The sequence below is a fragment of the Gekko japonicus genome, unplaced genomic scaffold (assembly GCF_001447785.1).
Source record: "Gekko japonicus isolate JY-2015 unplaced genomic scaffold, Gekko_japonicus_V1.1 scaffold281, whole genome shotgun sequence".
NCBI lineage: Eukaryota > Metazoa > Chordata > Lepidosauria > Squamata > Gekkonidae > Gekko > Gekko japonicus.
In genome coordinates this window covers 1,109,091-1,131,717 of record NW_015174281.1, presented here as the reverse complement: position 1 = coordinate 1,131,717, position 22,627 = coordinate 1,109,091, and the positions used below count along the sequence as shown (strand labels likewise).

At 47.6% G+C, this 22,627-nt stretch overlaps 1 protein-coding gene across 1 annotated transcript in view; it reads left to right on the top strand.

The window, feature by feature from the left end:
* Positions 1-22,627, top strand: part of ATF6 (activating transcription factor 6) — a 120,423-nt gene that overhangs the window by 79,589 nt on the left and 18,207 nt on the right. Inside the window, exon 15 of the mRNA XM_015423852.1 lies at positions 3,548-3,632. Within this exon, the coding sequence (XP_015279338.1) occupies positions 3,548-3,632 (85 nt within the window). The remainder of the gene's footprint in view (positions 1-3,547; positions 3,633-22,627) is intronic.

Genomic DNA, 22,627 nt, shown 5'->3' with positions numbered 1-22,627 from the left:
GAAAAGGGCCAATGGGGGGCCGCGGGGGGGGGGGGAGAGGTGGAATTCTGTGTTCGTCGTGTTTATGCATTTCATCTGTTTGTGCAGCCCAGCCCTTGCAACATACAGCAGATCAGGGTATGCATCGCTCAAAGCTTTTTGGGGGGGGGGGGATACGGTTTTGCGCGCTGTATGAACAAGGACCCAGAAGACAACTCCGCTATACCAGGAGGCAGGTCTTCATTTGAGCCTAGCCCTTGAACTGGTTTCCAGAGCTAGAGGTGGAGTGGGTGAAGATCCTTTGTTGTTCTGGGAGATCTCCGGGCCCCACTTGGAGGCTGGCAACCCTATTGCTTAGGCTGATAGACTAATAAGTCAGGTGATTGCCTCCGCACGTTCAGAAAGTGAATGTGTCAGGTTCCACAGCCAAACAAAGGAGCACACGCTTATCATAAGGTTATACTTTATTGTAAGAGCTATAGAGGCAGTTACATCGTCACTGTTAGGAATAGGGTTGCCAAGTGTAAATTCCTCCGTAGCGGGGGAGTCCTGTCCGGTGTCTGGAGGGTGCGCGCGCTGCACGCACGTCACCCAGAAGTGACGTGACGCCGCTGGGCAGGCTGGGGGTGGGGCCACGACCATCCGAGGGAAAACCATAGAGTTTTCCCTCGGATGATCGTGACCCCGCCCCCAGCGTGCCCGGCGTGGTCGCGTCACTTCCGGGTGACGTGCACATTGGGGTGGGGTTCCCCCTGGGTCCTGATCCGCTGGCAGCGGGGAACGGGCCTCTGGGGTGGGGGTTTCCCTGCCCCCCTGGGGGACTTGGCAAGCCTAGTTAGGAATGGCTACCTTCCTACAAGCATAATAGCATATAGGGTATTCGTATGCACCCCTCCCACTCCTCATCTGCCCGACTCCCGTAGGCGGGAGAATGGGGCCCCAGGCCATTAAAGCCAAAGCTGGGAATCGAAACTTATCCCAGGGGTAATTGATGAGAAGACACTACACAGGCAGCTAGCAAGGTCATTGATAAGCAAGGATGAAGGAATGCGGCAGCAGTTGGTACACAGGTCAAGCAGATGCACTCTCGCCCATAAACATCACGGCAGCATAGCTGACAGAATGTTAGCTTGAAGGTACCTTCAGATGACTGGCTTCAGTATTTTTCTTCATCGCAGGCTCCTTGTCTGTGGACAAAAACAGTTGAAATGAAGGCGGTACATTTGCGTCCATCTATAAAATGCAACTCCTGCCAACCTAAGCAGTTTGAAAGCAAGAAATTGCAAGTAGATAAATAGGTACCACTTTGGTGGGAAGGTAACGGCGTTCCGTGCGCCTTGGTGTTTAGTCATGCTGGTCACATGACCACGGAAACGTCTTCGGACAGCGCTGGCTCTTCGGCTTTGAAACGGAGATGAGCGCCGCAACCCTAGAGTCGGACTTGACTGGCTTTCGAGCAAAGGAACCTTTACCTTTACTATAAAATGCAAGCGACAGGCTACTGCAGCCTCCGCCTCTGTCAGGACAGTGTGGGTGCAGGGAAGGGAGAGGGGCTTAACCCTTCAACTTCCCTTCAGTTTTGCAGATTGCTAACTGAAACCAGCTTTTCTCTCTGCATTTTAAAGGGGGAAAGTGTGTGTTAAGTGCCATCAACCCGCTTCCAAATTATGGTAACCCTATGAATGAATGATCTCCGAAACATCCTCTCGTTAACAGCCTTGCTCGGGTCTTGCAGACCGAGGGCCGTGGCTTCCTTGGTTGAGTCAGTCCTTCTCATGTTGGGTCTTCCTCTTTTCCTGCTGCTTTCAGATTTTCCCAGCATGATTGTCTTTTCCAGTGAGTCTTATCTTCTCGTAACGTGACCAAAGTACGATAGCCTCTGTTCAGTCATTTTAGCTTCTAGGGGTAGTTCAGGGGAGGGGAAAGATGTGTCCTTTAAAATGATGTCTCCCCTTTTAAATGTTAATAAACGAACAGGGCTTTACTTAGCAAATCAAAGGGGATGGGGGTTGAAGGGTTAATATCCTCCCATGCACAGCCCTTTGGCAAACGGAGCCTGCGCCCTGCATTTCCTAGAGGGACAGAGGCGTCTTCTCATCTGTGTTTGCCCTTTTGCCTCTGAAGTTCTCCACAGCATTGCCCCTGTTGTGGCTGCCCACCCTTTTACCTCAATATATCCTTGCCTGTGAACTTATGCTTCTCAGATTTTACCACCCTCAGTCACTGGAAGGTCTTTCTCGAAAAGCTCTGCCTGTTCTCCCTTATTGTGCCTTATCTCTCCCCACCCCATCATTGGTCTGCCCTCTTCTTCTGTAAAAAAGGAAGAAAAATATAGGAAATATGACTGTGAAAGAAAGCGCAGGAACGGAGTTCCAGCTGGCTTCAGAGCTGTCCATGCCCACTACAGCCAAAACCTCTGTGTGCGTGGCTACAGAGGGAAGGCCTGGAGAGCGACACACACACACCCCGCGACTCCGAGGCAGGAAGGCCAGGGGGCCCCTGGAAGGATCGGGGAGGCATTTAAATGCCTCCCCGTGCCTCTCCTGGTCTGTCCAAGGGCGCCCAGGCAAGCCAAGAGAAGGCACGGGGGTGTGGCCTATTATGCTAATGAACTGTGCTGTCAGGGGTGTAGCCTGTTATGCTAATGAGTTCCTGCTGGGCTTTTTCTACAAAAAAAAGCCCTGCCTATATTTTTCTGCATAATTTGCTGACTGTGGTTCCTCTTCTTCTGTAAGGCATAACTTTAGCCTTGGTCTCCAAGTGAAATGAAAACTGAGTACATATCACGTTATTTATTTTACTTTATTTTTACTTTTCTTGCGCTTTGACACTTTTCAAAACTGATGGCCGCATCCCAAACAGCGTCTCGTCATGAACGTCCTTTTATTAACAGCAGACTCGTTCCCCTAATAGATATAGCTGGAGGCTGAATGGGTCCCTGGTTTGTAACCTGGCCTGTTTTGTTGAGCACATTTTACTTACATCGCTGCCAGATGTCCCCTTCTTTCCGATGCTGTAAAACTGACTTTGTGGCAGCCTGAAGAAAGCCAGATAGTATCGAAGCTTACCCCGGAACTAGGAAAAGGAGATTGCAGCCAGAATTTAGGGTCACACAGCTCCTAGCTTGCATGTGCTTTCAAAGGTGGCTAGGTAAAAGCCAGAAGTTTTGTTGTGGGGGCTGAGAGTTCTCTGGTGGACAGATGAAAGTGGAAGAACGGTGAAGTGGCAACTTAACAAGAGCCCTGAAGCTCTAGAGGAAGCCTTACTGTTTTTAAGGGGACCTTTTGAACATCTGGCTCATAAAAATCAAAAATATTAGCTCCAGTCCTGAATGCAGGACTATATTGCTGCTGCGAGCAGAAGCAGGCCATTTCACCTACTCCTAACTGGCTCCGTTGGATTTCCTGATACTTCTGTCCTTGGCTTATTGTCACCATGCTAGAGTTTGAATTCTTACTGCCTGCTAGAATCTAAATGCCAAGTTACGAGGAGGCATCTCCTTAGTTGTGAATGCCCAGCGTACACGTGCCAAAGCACCAACACTAACGTATATTCCAACATTTTCCAGGATCATCTGTTGCTGCCAGCCACAACACACAATAAGACCAGGCGGCCCAAGATGTCCATCGTGTTGCCAGCAATAAACATCAGTGGTGAGTGTCAAGCTTGAATGGGTGGGAGAAGAAGCGGTTGTTTTCCCCAAAGGGCAAATGCCTGAATTGCTTAAGGGAGTAAATGTGAATTGTTCAGTTTCAAGGCCATGCACTTTTCTGATGAAATAAAGGTGCTGCTTTTCTAGGGTTGCCAACTCTGGGATGGGAAAAACCTGGGGAGTTTGGGGGGGGGGAGCCTGGGAGGGGGGAGGGACCTCAGCAGGGTCTAATGCCATAGACCCGACACTCCAAAGCAATTATTTTCTTCAGGGGAACTGATCTTGTTCATCTGGAGATCAAATGTAATAACGGGAGATTTCTGTGTGCCACCTGGAGGCTGGCATCTATATGCATTTCTGTGTAGCAAAGGGGTTGGAAGTTTTGTGTTCCTGGATTAGACCCATTTAGCATAATCGAGCGGTAAAGTTCTTCCTGGACCATACCACTTAGGGTGCCAGGTGTGAGGACTGACACTCTTCCCCAATTAAAGCAAACGTGAAAGGATTTGGGCTTGGACTTGTCCCTGCCCGTCTTGTGTGCAGAGAGACTGACAATGGGAAGGGGGGATATCTAAACATGCACCCCGCCCCCTCCAGTTTGGTGACATAAGCAAGCTTTAACACTCGGCTCTGCTGGATGTTAAACTACCCCTAAAATAGCTAATACATTATGTGGAAAATCACATATACAACCATGTTTTGTCAGAGATCCTATTGCATAGGGTTGATTGTTTGCTCCAGTGCTCCCATTTTTGTTAGTTTAATTAGGGTTGCCAGATCCCCTCATCACTCTGGTGGGTGTATTTGAGGGGTGTTCCAGGGGTGGGTAGGGACGTCATATGACTCTGGTAGTTGAGCAAAACGGTATGGTTTTTTCACCCTCAAACCATAGAGTTTGCCCAAATACCAGAGCGTCCCCGACATGATGATGTCACTCCCGGGTAACGTGATTGTGGGCAGGGTTTCCTTCTCCAGCCAGCTGGTCCGTGGCGGGCAGAAGCCCCTGAAATCAGGGGATCCCCCGCCCAGACCTGGGAGCTGGCAAGCCTAAGTTTAATTGTTCTGTATATCATCCTGGGTATTTTTAAAAAATTATGGACAACCAAGTTTTCATAGCTGAGTGCTCAAGTGTGCCTGTTAAACTGGCCAAAATTTTGTTGAACAATTTCAGCCAACTGAGAGAATGAGGTTACAGTTTCCCCAGCTATGGCAACGTGATAGTTTCCTTGAGCAGTATGGCAGCGTGGGGCCAATATATCACTAATAGAGAGGGAAGTAACGATAAGGAATCTCACCACTGACGTTTCGTGCTGCACCTCTGGAATAGGCCTTCAGTGCTTGTGGGACCAGAGCTGTTGCCTGGCAAAGCCGGAGTATCACACCTGCAAGCAGGTGGTTTATCGTTTGCAAGTGAAATTTTGCTTGCGATTGACGATACAGAACTTCGTACATTTCCTTTGCAAATGCTTTTTATTCCCCTTCGCGATCTAAGACAGTTTTCCAAAGAAAGTGAACAGAATGCTATCACTCTTGTTCTGTTTGAGAAATGCAAGAGGAGGGGGAGCTGGTGATGCATTTCCTACTCACTTGTTCATTTTAAAAAGCTTTAAAATATTTATTTAAAATAATTTTGTCCCGCTAGGGTTGCCAATCCCCAAGTTGGGAGCGGGGGGTCCCCTGGTTTTGTGAGCTTCTGCACACCACTGGCCAACTGGCCGACGAGAGCAAATCCCCCTCACCCCCACAACATGGAACAACATAACAATGACGTAGGCACATTGGTGACATCCGGGGGGGGGGACTCTGTTTTTTGGGCAAAACTCTATGGTTTAAGGGCAATTTTACCATAGAGTTTTGCCCAAAAACTAGAGTGTGGCCCCCAATGTGCCTACATCACTTCCGGGTGATGTAGGCACAGCACACAAAGTCACTTCTGGTGACGTTGGCACTTTGGGGGTGACGCTTCTGGCTCCTGAAGCATCCCCCCATCCCCCCACTGGCATCTCGAAGGCACCTGGCAACTCTAAATCTTGGGCCAGAATTGGTGAATCAGAGGTGTGGAGGGAGCCCAAAGAACAGCCAGGCCCATACCCTGAGAGACACCAAAAGCCAGTGGAATTGTTGGCAGAACTTTCAAAAGGCTATTCTGGGGGTACAGGGCAATCCTCAACAGAGTTCCATCCTTCTGAGGCCATTGACTTGAATGGCTGTAGAAGGGTGTAACTCTGCCTTGGACCGTACTAGTGGTTTTTCAGCCATTAATGGAAGGCGTGTGGTCAGAACCCAGAGCATTTGACACCATTTGAAGGTTGTTTAGGCCATTGTCTTGAGCACCCTGAATGCTCTGACCTGAGGACCCCATGAATACCTGCCTGTGCCCGGAACATCATCGAGGCAAGTTGTTTGGTAGAGTATTATGCAGAAAACTTTAAAGTTCTTTTGCGATCATTACATCGACTACGCTCAGTTCCGTGTGACGTGAAATCCTATCCCCTTCTTTCACTTCATAAAATCCCGGTGGTTGCCTCACAAACACTCATCGGAAGTCCTCCTTGACTGTTGAATGACCACATTGTGTGTAGCAGCTGACGGGAAACACTTCACAGCTGAAGAGGCCCTCTTTCCACAGGTGGCCAGGCCGCCGTTGCGCCGCTAACTAGACATATGGCTCTGGATAAAGCTGGCAACTGTGCCGCAGAGATGTCTGTTCTGAATAGCCCATTGTTAATAGGACAGCCCTTGTGATTTATGACACAGTTCTTGTACGGAGGCAAGCAAACCAGGCACCCAGAGCTTCTCTTGCCTGACTAAAGCCTTAGGACAAATCCAGGCATTAATGTTTAGTGATTCATCTCTCTTTGCTTGATGGCTGTACAGATTTAATGTGTTCTTCTATGTGGTAATGGGCTACCAGTGGCATCTATGGTTACAGGGGCTGGGAAACGCCCATCGATCCGTGCAAATTAACGCAGGCCGGTAACAGTGTTCTCCTGGTTCCTATGATAATCCTAAGAAAGCGGAATCGGCTTAATGTGGGAATGTAATGGAATGCAGGAATGGCACCTGCCTTCTGAGGATCTCAGCTGTTGATTTTCAGCAAGCAAAAGCACAGATCCAGCTTTCAGGGTTAAGGCGATACATTTGAAAATGCAGAATATAGAGAGAGCCTGTTCAAAGGGATGAACCATCCATACCCTATTTGGTCGCACCTCCCTCATGTCCTCTGGCCACGCACCACCTTTTTGGCTTGGCTTGTCCGTGCATTTCCTCCTGCTGCAACACGAATACTCGTAAAAAATAAAATCTGGAAATACGTTGGTTTGAGAGAGAGCATTTTAATTGGGCACGTGTATACCAACTAGATGACAGTTGGTGAAACTGAATTGGTTCAGAGCATATACGTTAAGCTCAAGTGTTCAGATTTCCTCTGTTCAGGGGGTAGATTGTTTTGGAATTAAAGCACAATTAGCCATTTATCTTGAGCTGCGGTGGCTCAAGTGGTTAAGACACTGATCTGCAGGCTGTGGAAGGTTGGTAGTTCAGCAGTTCGAGACCCGGGTGTGCCGCATGACAGAGTGAGCTCCCGTCTCTAGTTCCAGCTCCTGCCAACCTAGCAGTTTGAAAGCAAGAAATTGCAAGTAGATAAATAGGTACCACTTCAGTGGGAAGGGAACAGGATTCCGTGCGCCTTGGTGTTTAGTCATGCCGGCCACATGACCACAGAAATGTCTTCGGACAGCGCTGGCTCTTCGGCTTTGAAACGGAGATGAGCACCGCAACCCTAGAGTCGGACTCGACTGGCTTTCGAGCAAGGGAACCTTTACCTTTACTTTAGCCATTTACCTATGTAGCTGGCTTCATCTTATTGCAGTTATAGAATCACAGACTCACAGAATTGGAAGGGGCCATATAGGCCATCTAGTCCAACCCCCTGCTCAGGGCAGGATCAGCCTAGAGCATCCCTGACAACTGTTTGTCCAGCCGCTGCTTAAAGACTGCCAGTGAGGGGGAGCTCACCACCTCCCTAGGCAGCCGATTCCACTGTTGCACAACTCCTACTGTACAAAAGCTTTTCCTTATATCCAGCCGATACCTTCCCACCCTTAACCCATGATTGTGAGTCCCATCCTCTGCTGCCAACAGGAACAGCTCCCTGCCCTCCTCTAAGTCACAGCCCTTCAAATACTTCAAGAGAGCAATCACGTGTCCCCTCAACCTCCTCTTCTCCAGACTGATCATTCCCTAGTCCCTCAACCTTTCCTCGCATGGCTTGGTCTCCAGGCCCCCGATCATCCTCATCGCTTTCCCCAGCACCCGCTCCATTCTGTCCATGTCCTTTTTGAAGAGAGGCCTCCAGAACTGCACACAATATTCCAGGTGTGGCCTGACCAGCGCAGTAACTCTCATGCAGTAACTCTCATGGAGTTACTCATGTTTTCTGCTTAGAGATGGCTGCATATACGGAGGAGAAAGGGAATGCATCTGCCCGCCAAAATAACCAATTCTGAGTCAGTTTAGCCATCATAGTTTCTCCCAAGGCACACTGAGCGGCAGCTTTGAGCAGGTTCTGTGACAGACTGTCTTTTGGGTTTCATTAGATGGTCAACCTTGATCAAGTTTGTACTGTTTCATCACGCGCTCAGAGGAGTTCCTTCCTTTGCCTGCACGACTGAGTGTTAATTCAGATATCCATGTGTTAATTCAGATATCCATTTATCAATGTCTGCCGGTTGGACGCTTGCTTTTCTTTCCCATCTGCTCAGCACTCCGGTTTCTTTGACACAAAAACCCCAGGAAGTGGAGTGATGGCCATAACTGATATTTGCAACAGAGACCTCACGTCAGACAGTCGCGGGCACAAGCCAGAGTTTTCAAACCTTCTTCAGACTAAGGTTTCCGGCTTGCCTGCTGATCACAGACTGTCAGTTCAAACTTCGCACCGAGCCCTGTCTGAGTCTTACCCAGAATGCCTTGTTATCTTGTGATGATTGTTCTCACTGTGTCCAGTTTAAAAAGAGCAGTGATCATTGTGAAAGTGAGTTAATTTACGCCACATTATTAACTTCCCACATTGTGTAGATTTCCCTGATCTCTGTACTCTTCTCTTCCCAACGTCTTGTCTCAGTGTTTCGATATGTACCCATCACCATTCCTAGCCCAGGCAAAAGCTGTATGATTCTGAAAAAGTTCTTCCTTGCTGTATATTTCCCAGTAGTTCAGTAAGAGGTGGCTTCTTGATGTGTTGGGAAGAAAAACCCTTTTTATAATAGTTTAACTTGGCCCAGGAGACTTCAGTTCATTGTAGGACTATTGCTAATCAATGGGTTTACTGGCCTATAGCTGAAATTCAGCAAAACCATTACTACTCTTAAGCCCTGAAATGTGTCAGGTGCTCTTTGGAAGTGGCGTTATCTCCCTCCCCACCTCCCCGAGGGCCTGTGATGATCTTGCATGATGTGTTTCTCTAATGGGAGTGTTGTGTTAGCAAATGTTATCATACATGGAATTTGGCTTGGTCCATTTGCTTCAGATCACAACAAACTATGGCAGGTCCTTAAAGAGATGGGAGTACCAGACCACCTCACATGTCTCTTGAGAAACCTGTATAAGGGCCAAGAAGCGACAGTTAGAACCGGATATGGAACAACTGATTGGTTCAGCATAGGAAAAGGAGTACGACAAGGATGTATATTGTCGCCTTGCTTATTTAATATATATGCAGAGTACATCATGCGAAATGCTGGCCTGGATGAATCACAAGCGGGAATTAAGATTGCTGGGGAAAAGATCAACAACCTCAGATATGCAGATGATACCACTCTAATGGCTGAAAGTGAAAAGGATCTAAAGAGCCTCTTGCTCAGAGTAAAAGAGGAGAGCGCAAAAGTGGGCTTGAAGCTCAACATCAAAAAAACTAAGATCATGGCATCCGGCCCCATCACTCCTTGGCAAATAGAAGGGGAAGTCGTGGAAGTAGTGACAGACTTCACGTTCCTGGGATCCCAGATCACCGCAGACTGTGACTGCAGCCATGAAATTAAAAGACGCCTGCTCCTTGGGAGGAAAGCGATGGCGAACCTAAACAGCATGATAAAAAGTAGAGACATCACCCTGCCAACAAAAGTCCGCATGGTCAAAGCAATGGTATTCCCAGTAGTCATGTATGGCTGTGAGAGTTGGACTATAAGGAAGGCCGAGCGCCGAAGAATAGATTCTTTTGAACTATGGTGCTGGAGAAGACTCTTGAGAGTCCCTTGGACTGCAAGAAGAACAAATCAGTCAATCCTCAAAGAAATCAACCCTGACTGTTCCCTGGAAGGCCAGATAATGAAACTGAAGCTCAAATACTTTGGCCACCAAATGAGAAGGGAGCACTCACTGGAAAAGACCCTGATGCTGGGAAAGATTGAAGGTCAAAGAAGACGGGGACGGCAAAGGATGAGATGGTTAGACAGTGTCAGCGATGCAACGAACATGAAATTGAGCCAACTTCGGAGGACGGCGGAAGACAGGAGAGCCTGGCGGGAGATTGTCCATGGGGTCGCGAAGAGTCGGACTCGACTGTGCGACTGAACAACAACAACAACAACAATTTGCTTCAGTTCTGGACATTGATCAAAGCCATGGATTCATGTATTGGCCTGGGACAAGTAGCCTCTGTCACCCTACCTGTGCGATGGGAATAATGGAGACCAGCCTTTCAGAATTGTTGCTGGGGCAAAGACAGTCAAGATTGGAAAGCATTTCTGCCCAGTAAGGGCTGGATGGTGATAATGACAATAATATACAAAAGGGACCAAGCCTGAAATGTGCAGTAGTTCTTTTCTGTAATAGTAAGCAGGCAGAAGAAACCATATTGATTTTTTTGTTTTTTTGTTTTTTGGTCAGAGCTTGAAAAAAATATATCCAGATGTTGAAAAACAAGAAAAATGTGTCCCAGTTTTCCTCGAGAGCTGTTTGCAGAGTTGCAGATGTCATGTTTCTCTTGGTGCTTTTATTCAAAACCATTCAGTTTTTTCCCTACTACTGGACTTGGGCTCCGGATACTCAAATTCTGTAAAGAGAGAGAGAGAGAGAGAGAGAGAGAGAGAGAGATTTTGCCGTCAAATAACTCAAATGGTGGCTCTACGAAGAGCGGGGAGGACTGGATGTTTTGAGACCCCTGTAGCATAGGAAGGATGATGTTTCTTCTTCAGAAACGTAGAGCCACCCTGAACTTTTTCCCCACTGATTTATTACTGGGTTTAGTGTAGCTCCATCTCGTGCAGTAAATCCCAAACTGTGTGCCACGTATGCATAAATGAGCTAGTCTGATTTTTAGCCTAAAGCGCAAATGGTTAAGACGCTGAACTGCAGGCTGTGGAAGGTCAGTAGTTCAGCAGTTCGAGACCCGGGTGCCGCATGACGGAGTGAGCTCCCATCTCTAGTTCCAGCTCCTGCCAACCTAGCAGTTCGAAAGCAAGAAATTGCAAGTAGATAAATAGGGACCACTTCGGTGGGAAGGTAACAGCATTCCGTGCGCCTTGGTGTTTAGTCATGCCGGCCACATGACCACGGAAATGTCTTCGGACAGCGCTGGCTCTTCGGCTTTGAAACGGAGATGAGCACCGCAACCCTAGAGTCGGATTCGACTGGCTTTCGAGCAAGGGAACCTTTACCTTTACCCGGAGGATGCTGCCTGATGTTCCCCTGCATGATTTGTTCTTCCAGCCTTGCTTTTATCTAGTCAGCCTCTGCTGTGGAGATCATTCCACCACATCTTTATGTAAGGTGTGGTCGGCTCATTCGAATCCACTCAGTGCTGAGATACAGCAGAATTGTCCAATCTTGAGAGTGATGTCACTGCATGAGTTGATGCTCTGGGCTTATTTATTTCCTTTGTTTATATTTTTATACCCTACCTGGCTCCCCAATGGGGACCTAAAACAGCTGACATTTAATCAATTTTATCTTCACAACGCTGTGGAGCAAGTTACATGGTATGTGTGTAAGTGGCTCTAGGTCACCCAGTGAGCTTCCATGACAAAGTGGGGATTCGAACCTGGGTCTCCCAGACTCAGACCACACTTAGAACAAAGACTCACGCGGAAAACAGAAGGGAGGCTTCTCCAGTGCTGAATGATCTATACTCTTTCATGCCGTGATCCTTTTCAGGCGTAAAATATGCCTCCAGTTTTATTCCAGAAAAAAATCATGCCTCACTTATCTTCAAAGTCCTAACCTAATAACTTCACAATACACATTCCAATACACATTAGCACTTTATCTCTCTCTCATTCACGGCATACTCGTGCACAGTAAAACTGAAGTCAGATGCCATTTCCAACTTTACTTCGTGGAGATAAACTGCCGTGATGGTCTCCTCTTCCTGGGAACTGATGCTTCTTTGGCGTTCTCCAGATCGAGTGGTTCAGTCGATCTTTGCCAGAGCAATGAAAGTGGGCTTTGGCAGACAGCTCCTGGTTTGCTCAGGCAGTGGCCGCTTGAGCTGTTTAAAGAGGAGCCAGAGGTAGATTCTGAATTTATGGAGTAGTTGAGAGACAAGGCACAGATTCCTTTATTTAAAAAAAAAACTTTGGAGGAAAGCTTTAAAAGGGGTATGTGTGAAGGAGTTCTTTAAAAGGTGATGATCCACTGGAAGCAGCCCGTCGAGTCCAATAACGGAGAGGAGTTACCTTGTCCGCACCACCCGTATCCTTCTGCCCTATTAAAAATAATACTGTTGGGGCGGAAGTACAGTTTCAGAATGTGCTTTGGGCTGGGGGGGTGGGGAGTGGGGACACTCACGAATCGACAAGTTCCTGACGGTGGGTGGCGGCTAATTTTAGAGCGATGTATCCAGAGGACTCAAAGCAAGCAGGGGCCGCACCCCACCCCGAGGAGGAAGGAAGAGCTCCCTTCCCCTGCAAAACATTGGAAGTTACAAATGTCAGATGTTTGTGTTGGAGCGGATTTCTGAAGATGAATCCAACAGTCAACATGTGGGATAAGTTAGCAGAATATGCTACTGAGTCATAGAGCTTCAGTAGATGTAACAGCCTAGTGAGAGGCGCATACATGTAAACAGGGGGCCTGCAGAAGAACTAGGAGGCCCAGGGACGGTTGGCAGTGCAGGGAACGGATCCTGTGCTTGCCTCGCCGTCATTTCTCTCTAGTGTGGAACCTCCTGGTTGTTTCCAGACTGGATCTTCTTATCCATGCCGCTTCTCTTCTGCTGAGGCTGAGCTTTCGATGTCTCTTCTCTGCCTCCCGCCCAGTTCTCCACACATCCACTGGTGCGGTGGTTCCCATCCTATACGGTATGACGACCCACAGGTCCAAATTTACTTTGTACGGTGACCCATCCAAGGCACCCGTCTGTGGCGGCATTCCATTTTCTGTGGTGCCCAAACAGATGGTTTGAGAAACCAACAAACATCACACACAGCAAGTGGGAGTTCATCTCCAGGCAAGGCAACTGCCACTAGGGAGGGCTGGCTTGCGACCCACTTCTAGGTCCTGATCCACTTTTAGGTCTTGACCCACAGGTTGGGAAACACTGCACTAGTGCATGATTCCACCAGCCATGCTTGCAGCTCAAAGAGAGTCAAAACAGAGGTGGATACTTGGCCATGCCTGGAGCCTCTGAATGTTATGTTTTGGTAGCAGGCTTGCAGGAGCCTTGTCCAGATTGGAATCACGGCGCAGGGAGAAAAGGGGTGGATTTTGTTCCCTCCAGTGCTGTTTTCCTGGCATGGAATTGCCCTGTTGAAACGGCTTCAATGTCGTTGAAGCAACCGCACTCTCTGTATCACCTGTGCCTTTGCCCCAGTGGGGCCAGTAGCCATTCCTGCAGGACCATCCTGTTGGGGAAGGTGGTGTGTCGGGGCTCCCAACACCATAGTTCTAATCAGAGCCAGGGTCTTGCTTGCTTGCTGTTTAAGAGAAAAATGCTTGGGAGCTCTGGACACGGACCTCACAGAATCATGTCTGGTTTGGCCCTAGAATGTACCTTTGATTGTTGTAGTCAGCTAGTCAGGGCGAGCCGTTGAAGGCCATTCCCCACATTTACACAGCAACTAATCTGGGATGGCAACCAAGCCAGGTGCCCCAGAAACACTTGCTAGCTCACACAAAAGGCAAGTTTCTCTTCCGTCCCTTGCCCTTCTTCCAAGCCTAGAGGAGGACTGGTGATCGTCTCTGTTCCTGAACATGGAAAAGATAAGACCACAATGAGACTTCTCACTGCTGTCCAAGGGTCAGCATGACAGGGACAGGGTTGGGAGGCGTTGGGGGGGGGGCTTATCCCTGCAGTGATGCTGAGCCTCCAAGATCTCTGACGGGTAGCATGTCACTGCAATCACGACATGATTCAGTGGGCAGGAAATGGTCTCCTCTCCATTGAGGGAGAGTCGCGGTTGGTTGTGAGCAAAAATGTTCAGTGGGCAGGAAATGGTCTCCTCTCCATTGAAGGATAGTCGCGGTTGGTTGTGAGCAAAAATGTTGGCTGCCAAGCAAGTGCGGCTAACATTTGTGGGGCTGTCCACAAAAAAGGAGCCGAACACCAGTTCTGGCTGGATGCCCCTGCACGATATAGGTTTGGCCCTAGAATGTACCTTTATATATGTGTGTGTGTGTGTGTGTGTACATATGATACATGTATATATGATACATGTGTTTTCAACTCTTTTTCAGATTCACACATTCCATTTTTAGGTGTATATTTTAAAAAATGAGGAAATAGCATCATGTGTACAGGGGCCAGTGGAGGGGGCAAGACAGAGGATGGCTTTCTCGGTTCTGTTTGCGATTGTACTGATGGGGTCTTCTGCAATGCTGTTTTCCCTCCCCCCTCAGGTATTGGTGTCAGAATGAGGATGATATATCACTTAGAGGTACAGAGACACATTCCCTCCCTTGCTGGCAGAACTGTATTGGTTTCCTGTCTTATGTATCCATTTCCCTAATATCCAGGAGTTGGGGGTTAGATGCTAGTTAATCTGGTTTGGAGGGGAGGTTGATGCCATCCTTTGCTGGTTTTAGGGCTGCAGGCTGTGATGGAGGCTGTGAAGCATCATTGCTGAAGCATCTGCTTGGCATGCTGAAGGTCCCAGGTTCACACATGAACACACATGAAGCTGCCTTATAATCAGACCATTGGTACTGTCTGCTTAGACAGGCAGCTCTGCATAGTCTCCGGCAGAGATCTTTCACATCACGTACTGCCAGATCCTTTTAACTGGAGATGCCAGGGATTGAACCTGGGACCAGAAGAAGAAGAAGAGGAGGAGATCGGATTTATACCCCACCCTTCACTACCCAAACGTGTCTCAGAGCGGCTTACAAACTCCTTTCCCTTCCCCTCCCCACAACAGACACCCTGTGAGGTAGGCGGCACTGAGAGAGCTCTGAGAGAACTGACCTTGAGAGAACAGCTCTGACAGAACTATGGCTTTCCCAAGGTCATCCAGCAGCTGCAAGTGGATGAGTGGGGAATCAAACTCGGCTCTCCCACATTAGAGTCCACGCAGTTAACCACTACACCAAACTGGCTCTGCATGGAAAGCAGAGGCCCTCCCATACGTTTCAGTCCCCAGCGCTTCCAGTTAAAAGGATCAGGCACTAGATGATGTGAGACCCGGGAGAGCCACTGCCAGTCAAGGTCGACAGTGTTGTCCTTGATAGACCGAAGGTCTCCCTCAGTATTGAGCAGCTTCATGTGCTCAGGCAACTTGTGACATCACTCAGGCTTGGGCATATGGGAGGAAGTGGACAAGATGAATACAGCTGCACTTTTGCATTGTCTGAGGGAAGATCTGAGAAGAGCATGTTTGAATAAGAAAAATTGGGCGGGGGTGGGTTTGGCTGGGTGGGACTTGTTTTCTCAGTTCAGTCTGGTGATCAATGTTTAATGTTCATACATTCCAGTAGAGTTGCTCATGCAAACACATTATAGCCTTCTGCTCCCATAGGAAAGAGGGCAGCCTTTAAGTCGTAGAAGTGACCCGCGTCTTTTTGTATATGAAGGTAAAGAGAATCTGTGCCACTTGAGAGTTCACATTTTGTTTAGGCATTTGGACCGGAAACGATGGACAAGTGAAATCATAAAAGCAGATTCCATGGGGAGTTCTCATTCTGCCTTGTTTTCCTAACTTGCCGCTTTATATATTAAAGCAAGAGCGACCCATTTTAAGAAAAAATAGAGAATTCTTGGGGTGGAGACTTTTTTGGCCTTTTAATGTTCTTGAGGAGTTGGCTTGGGTTTTCCGTTTGGCATAGAAGGCATGTCTGTTTTGGCCTGCGTGATACATACTTTGCACATTCCATTCCTTAAAATACAACCCATGCCCAAAGGGATAAAGGTTAATCAAGGATCAATTGTATGTGCATAGCGTTGCCATAAATCTGGGCATGCCACCCGGTGCCTGTTCAAAACCCCTTAGCTGACCTGCTTTCATAGTAAGTCTGTGTGCCTTTTAGATCCAGAGACAGAAATAAAAATGTGCTGATAGTTTTCTGCTTAATTTTATGCAGTGGAATCAGGCCTGTCCTGCCTTTCTTTTGTTCTGTCCAATAAGGGAGGTCACAGCTATTATTGACAGGTCCAGAGAGCAAGAGCAATGCTTCTGAGCTTGCCTTCTTTGAGGGGATTCAGCAGCAATTGGTAGTTCCATCTCCATTTTCTGCTTCTCGGCTTTAACCGGCTTTTAAAAGTATCTCATGCTATTATTGTGAATTTGCAAAGTGTTCCCTAAAAAAAAATCACCAGTAGCATAATAATAATTAAAAAATCATCTCTGTGTTTAAAAATGCAAAAAGTTTATCAACTTCTTCCCCAACTTTATACAAGATTGTGAGCAACAGGAAAACAAAGTGGTCTTTCTTTTCCAAACAGGAAAATAATTTTAGAGGGTGCCCTGGCAAGTCAGAAAGAGCCAAATTGGGTAGCATTACTTAGTGGATGGAGGGCAGGTAATTCGTCCAGGTTTTCAGGTGCCAGAAGCCACAAATATTTTTTTTTGGGGGGGAATCCTCTTATAAGGAGGCTTAGATATTTCCACCTTTGTGCTCTTGCTTGACTCTTTTAAATATGTTTATAATCAAAACGAGTCATTTTTTTGGTATGGAGTCGTAAGACCAGTCCTTCCCGTGGAAAAGGCGCCAAGGCTGAAGGATACCGGAAGCCCCGATCCCTAATCCCAAGTCTGTAGGGCCAACACATACTTGGAGAATCTATTTCCTTTGTTGCAAGTCTGGTATTGGTCTTTGGAAGCCGGGGAAATTGGAGAGAGCAGGGCTTATCTAAATAAAAGTGACTGGCTTGTAATTATTTCCCTTTTACATTATCCAGTTTCAGACATTTGGTGGGAGCAGGATTCAGTAGCACTCCGAATGCTCATAAAAAGTTTGAAGTCTAGACTAATTTTTCTGGACCCTAGGGCTCCCTTCTAGATAGTTTCGTAAGGACAGCCATGTTGATCTGTAGTACGAGAGCAAGATTCCAGTCCAGTAGCACCTCAGAGACCAACAAGGTGCTGGGGTATCAGCTTTCAAGAGTCAGAGCTCTCTGAGAGTCAGAGCCCCTCTGTTCCTGCCTGGAAAAGGGAGCTTTGACTCTGCGTCCAAGCTCTGGTACTCCTTGGAGGTTTCCCATCCAAGTACTTGCCAGGGTTGGCCCTGCTTAGCTTCCAAGATTTGACGAGATCAGGCTGGCCTGAGCTCTCCAGGTCAGGGCAAAGGGGCCTTTGACTCTTGAAAGCTGATGCCCCCAAAATCTCGTCAGTCTCTTTGGCACTACTGGACTTGAATCTAGCTCTTCTTGCTAGGTGTATGCTAAATGCCGGAAAGAGAATATTTTCCCTCTTGCTTGATGGTCTTCCGTACACTGATCTTCGGCGTGTGCTGTGATCGGATAAGCCATCGGTTCTCAGATTGTGAGTTGGGACCCAAAAGTGGGTTGTGGCTCCCGGGCATACGATTTGCGAAGCTAGGAGGGAAGAGGTGGAACAAGGTGGAAAAGAGAATCTAAACTTTGTCAGTGTTAACTGATGTGAGATGCCTGTATTTTATGTTGGGTAGGAGGGAGAGTCACATGAAGTGGCTTTGCAAGCAGGTCCCCAAACGTAAAGTGCAGAAGTGGGATCCCAAGCAGTGCAGTGAGTTTAGAAGTGGATTCCCCTTCTGAAAGCTTCAGAACCTGCAGAAGTATGCTAAGAAGACTATATATTTGGATTCTTCAGAACTTGAGGTGGAAGAGAGAGGAGGAGCGGTACGGCCTGTTCTGGCAAGGAGTCTTGGGTTCAACTGACTGGGGGAGGTTATGGACTTGTCTATTAATGCTGAGTTTTGCAGTCAGTTCCCTCACTGTTTGTGCAAAGAAACACTCAGGCTGAATCTTACCGCATGTTGTTGGAAGATACTTGAGATATTTGAGGTTGGAATACTGTGCACACTTGTTGGGGAAGCATGTCCCATTTAAATGGATGGGATTTACTTCTGTGTAACTTAGACATTAAGGCTGTGGTCCTATTTGTACTTCACTGACTGTAAGTTTCTTAGCTGGTGACTTGGATCCCACTGAAAGTCATCACTGACGGAAAGATGTCTGTCAACCAAGCATGATTTTCTCACTCTCTTCTTCCTGTTGCACCCCCAAATACCCCATGAAATGCTGCTCCCAGGGGGGAGAACCCCTGTGAGTAGCATGAGGAGGAGCTAGAGGTTTGCTGTGTGAGAGCTGAGGGGGCCCCCCATCCACAGAAGTAGTTGGTGAGATCAACCTGAATAAACCCCACTGAAATCCAGAAAGTAGGTGTGCACAGAACAGTAGCCCAAATCTTGCTTCAGCTGTTTATGAGGATTTTCCATGTCTGCTAGTGAAGACCTAGTGCGGCAAGCTAAGGGGTGCATGTATGTGCCACATTTAACTGTCAAGGGTTCAAGCTGGGAGGAAAACAAACAAGAACTCCTCCACAAACGAGAACCTCTTCTCACAGACACTTTTACATGCACATGAAATGGAAAACATGCACACGTCCTGTTGAAGCAACCAAAGCAGAGCCCATGGGGCACAGGGTTTTTCTCCATTCTCTCTCCCAGACAAGCTCAGAAGAGAGCATGAGCAAATCCTGGCACGGACAAAAGGTCAGCGAAAGAGATGTTTTCTGTGATCCAGTCCTAACTTTTTTATCGTTAACAGGAAAGATGTAAAGCAAGCAGTAGGTGATACACCAACGAAGGTGTCTGATTTTCGTAATACGCAAATTATGTTGCCTGGATTTGAGGTACTTGGATACCAGTGATTTGAGATGTGCACATAGGATAGGAATGTTGCATGCAGCAGTCACTGTGCAGGCGTGTGTGTGTGTGTGTTGGTTTTTTGCCATCAAGTCACAGCTGACTTGTGGCGACCCTGCAGGGTTTTCAAGGCAAGAGGCATTCAGAGGTGGTGGGCCAGTGCCTACCTCCATGTCACAACCCTGGTATTCCTTGGAGGTCTGTCGTCTGAATGCTATCCAGGTCATGGAGCCATATACACAGCAAAACTTTCGCCAGAAAAAAACACATGCACAGATGCGCACACAGACACAAATTGAGAATAAAATGTGCAAACTGAGGACGTTTCATGAACAAATAAGTGAATCCACATAAATCGTGTTCATTTGTTTTAATTTATTTTTGAGCAATGTCTTTGGCTTTCCTTGGCAAAACATGAAGACTTTTTTTTGTCCTTCGTGTTAACAGCTGCCTTACACATGTCACTTTAAGGCCCCTGCCAGCACACTGTCATTGCAGAATTTACTTCTTAACTAAAGACAATGCCCTCTTCACCCAGAGAAGATCCTGAAGGCACAGGGTATACTTCTGTGGCTGCATTTCAGGGTGTTTAGTCCCGAAGCACTGCTTGGATAGGCACTTAGCTGTATTAGCCATTTTCTAAGTGAATATGTAGCCCGAACTTTCTGGTCCTCCCTGCTGAGTTGTGTCACTTTTGTTTTTGAAGCCAGAGGCCGATAGCAATTTTTGTTTAGGTTCAGTTCCATTTTAGTAGGTGAGATGTAGATTTATGGTTGAGGTTTGGGAGAGAAACCGATTGAATGTTTGTTCAGCTCTCTGTACCACTTTGAGGTATGTAAAATTCTGCTAACCCAGCTGTAGTGTTTATACGCTACAGACTATTTATAAATCAAACAAACGGGGAACCCACAAAGACCTGCAAGGGTCACTTCATTTCCCCCTTTATCCCCTTCCCCATGTTGTTTCTTCTTTGTTCCCTCCTGGCAGCCCCTGTATCCCTGTATTTAATGTACAAAGTAAATTTTGACCTGTGGATCATCATACCGTATATGATGGGAACCACCGCACCAGTGGATGTGTGGAGAACTGGGCGGGAGGCAGAGAAGAGACATCGAAAGCTCAGCCTCAGCAGAAGAGAAGCGGCATGGATAAGAAGATCCAGTCTGGAAACAACCAGGAGGTTCCACACTAGAGAGAAATGACGGCGAGGCAAGCACAGGATCCGTTCCCTGCACTGCCAACCGTCCCTGGGCCTCCTAGTTCTTCTGCAGGCCCCCTGTTCACATGTATGCGCCTCTCACTAGGCTGTTCCATCTACTGTGGCCAGAAATACTAGGTGCCATCAGGAGGTCCACCAGTGGGGCCAGGACATTAGAAGCCCTCCCACTGTTGACCCCCCTGAGCACCAAGAAGACAGAGCATCACTTGCCCCAGAGTCCCTATCTATACCTTGTGGCTAATAGCCACTGATGGTAGCCACTGATGGAGTGAGTTGAGCTGGTTGCTTGGTAGCAAGTTTCCTGGTGGTTGCTGCTGGGCCTGGTCCCAATGAATTCTCAAGGCGGGAGGAAGAAGAGCAGAGGTGAACTTGGAGGCAGAAAGAACCTTGCCCCTCTTTCTGGCCTCTTGGGGCCAGAAACCAAGGTTTGAAGGCTGACGGTATTGTGGTTGCCTAGCAAACCCCGCCCCCATAATGGCCACTGGTGGCATCTATTTCTTGAAGGTACAGGTGCTGCTTCTGTTCTTTGGAGGGGTTAACCCCTAATGTGTGGGTGTTGTTTTTGAAAGATTTCAGATTTTTCTGCAAACCCGGAGCTTTTCTCAGGTTTGTATAACAATCTGTACTGTCTGTTCAAGGCTCCAGTCCCTGGATTTAAGTATCCATAGATTTGGCCATGTTGAGAATTAGATCTCTTGATGATAATACTTATTTATTGCTTGGTTGCAGTTGCCCATCCTTGCTGTAGTATAGCAACTGCTTGCGAGAATTCTGCTTGAAACTCTGCATTCCCTTAAGATTTAGTTCATCCCTAAGCTCTGCTTTACAGCGGAACTATAAGCATGTTCTGTCAGCCGAATCCAGCTGCAGATGGTGTCTTCCGGGTGCCATGGTTTTAGGAGCATGGGAAGAGGGTTTGTTTGGTGCCTCTAGTTCACAAGGGACATCTTGTGGTTAAAATAGCCTTTTAGCAAGAAAATACCAATCATCACATGTAAATAAATTACATCAGTTCCCCTTCTTTGTTACTGTGCAAAACAGGTGGAAAATGCATGTAATCCTTGGGAGCTGCCCAGGGCTATAAAGGCATTTGGCTGTGTGTGACCAGAAATCAGTCCTGACGGTAGGAATTACTGGCTTTGTGTGAATCCCTGCAACAAGCTATGGGCTTAATGCAGGAAAAATACCAATACTGTGAAAGCCAGCATGGTCGGTTGATCAGAGCAGCAGCTAAATAAGCTACAGCTTCGGGCCTCACAATCTGCTGGGGCCTCAAATAAAAACACAATATAAAAAATGATTTCAAATATTAAAAAGGTGTATATATTTTAAATTTCTCTGAGACCAACTGATGTAATTTAAAACAGTAGGGGGCCTCTGGGTTTTGTATAGCTTAGGGCCTCGGGAAGTCTAAATCCGGCCCTGGATCAGAGGTACAGACTAGGATCTGGGAGATGCAGATTCAAATCCCCACTTTGCCACAAAGCTCAGTGGGTAACCTTGGGCCTCTCATTCTCTCAGCCTAACCTCCCTCACAGGGTGAGGGTTCAGATGAAATGGAGGAGAAGAGGACAGTGTTGTAAGCTGCTTTGGATCCCCACTGGGGCGGAAATGAGGGCATAAATATCTAAACAAATTGAAAGTGTATTTATTACTATTGGGGAACAGACAAGATCTTATTTATTTATTTATTTATTATTTATTTCCATTTTTACCCCGCCCTCTCCGCGAATGGACTCAGGACGGCTTACACAGGGGCACAGGGAACATCTCATTTTCCCTTCTTTCTCTTTCCTGAAAGCCCCCATAGCCTTTTCCATTTTCCTGCTTCCTTGACTCCTTCCTTCCCACTCACTCATTAACCAACCTTTATCTGTAGCTTTCCCTCCTCCCCTCCTCCTGGCATCCTCTCCCCAGTGAAACTCCAGCCAAGTTGCATGGCACCAGTGGGGAACCTGCAAGGACTGGGGGGGGGGGGGCCCCTCAGTTCCAGCTTTATCCCCTTTTCCACACTCATTCCTGTTTCCCTCCTCCTGGCAACTCCCACATTCTCAAGTTTTCCTGCTTCCTTTTCTCCTTCCCACCCACCCACCCACCCACCCACCAACCAACCTGTTTTGGCTGTCCATGGCCCCAGTCTTTGGATTTAAGCATCCACAGACGAGAGGAAAGAGGAAAATCTGGGGAAGCTCAGTTTCTTAAGATAATTGCACCCAGAATTTCCGGTTACAGCGCGACGAGAGCAGCAGCGCCCGAGGGAGCTCCTGCGAGCATTGCCGCCCTTTGTGGGTTCTGGAGGACTAAACGAAAGGGGTGCACCTGGGCCTGTTGGCTTCATGGATGGAAAGCTGAACTTGTGTCTGCGTTGCACCTCTTTTGCTGTTCCTCCTCTCTTGGTGCCATCTTTTCTTCTTCTGTGAATAGCAGCTTGCTTAATCTGAAGGGGTGACGGGAGACATCATCTTGTAGCTCATGGCTAGCAGTCTCTGGGAAATGTGTTT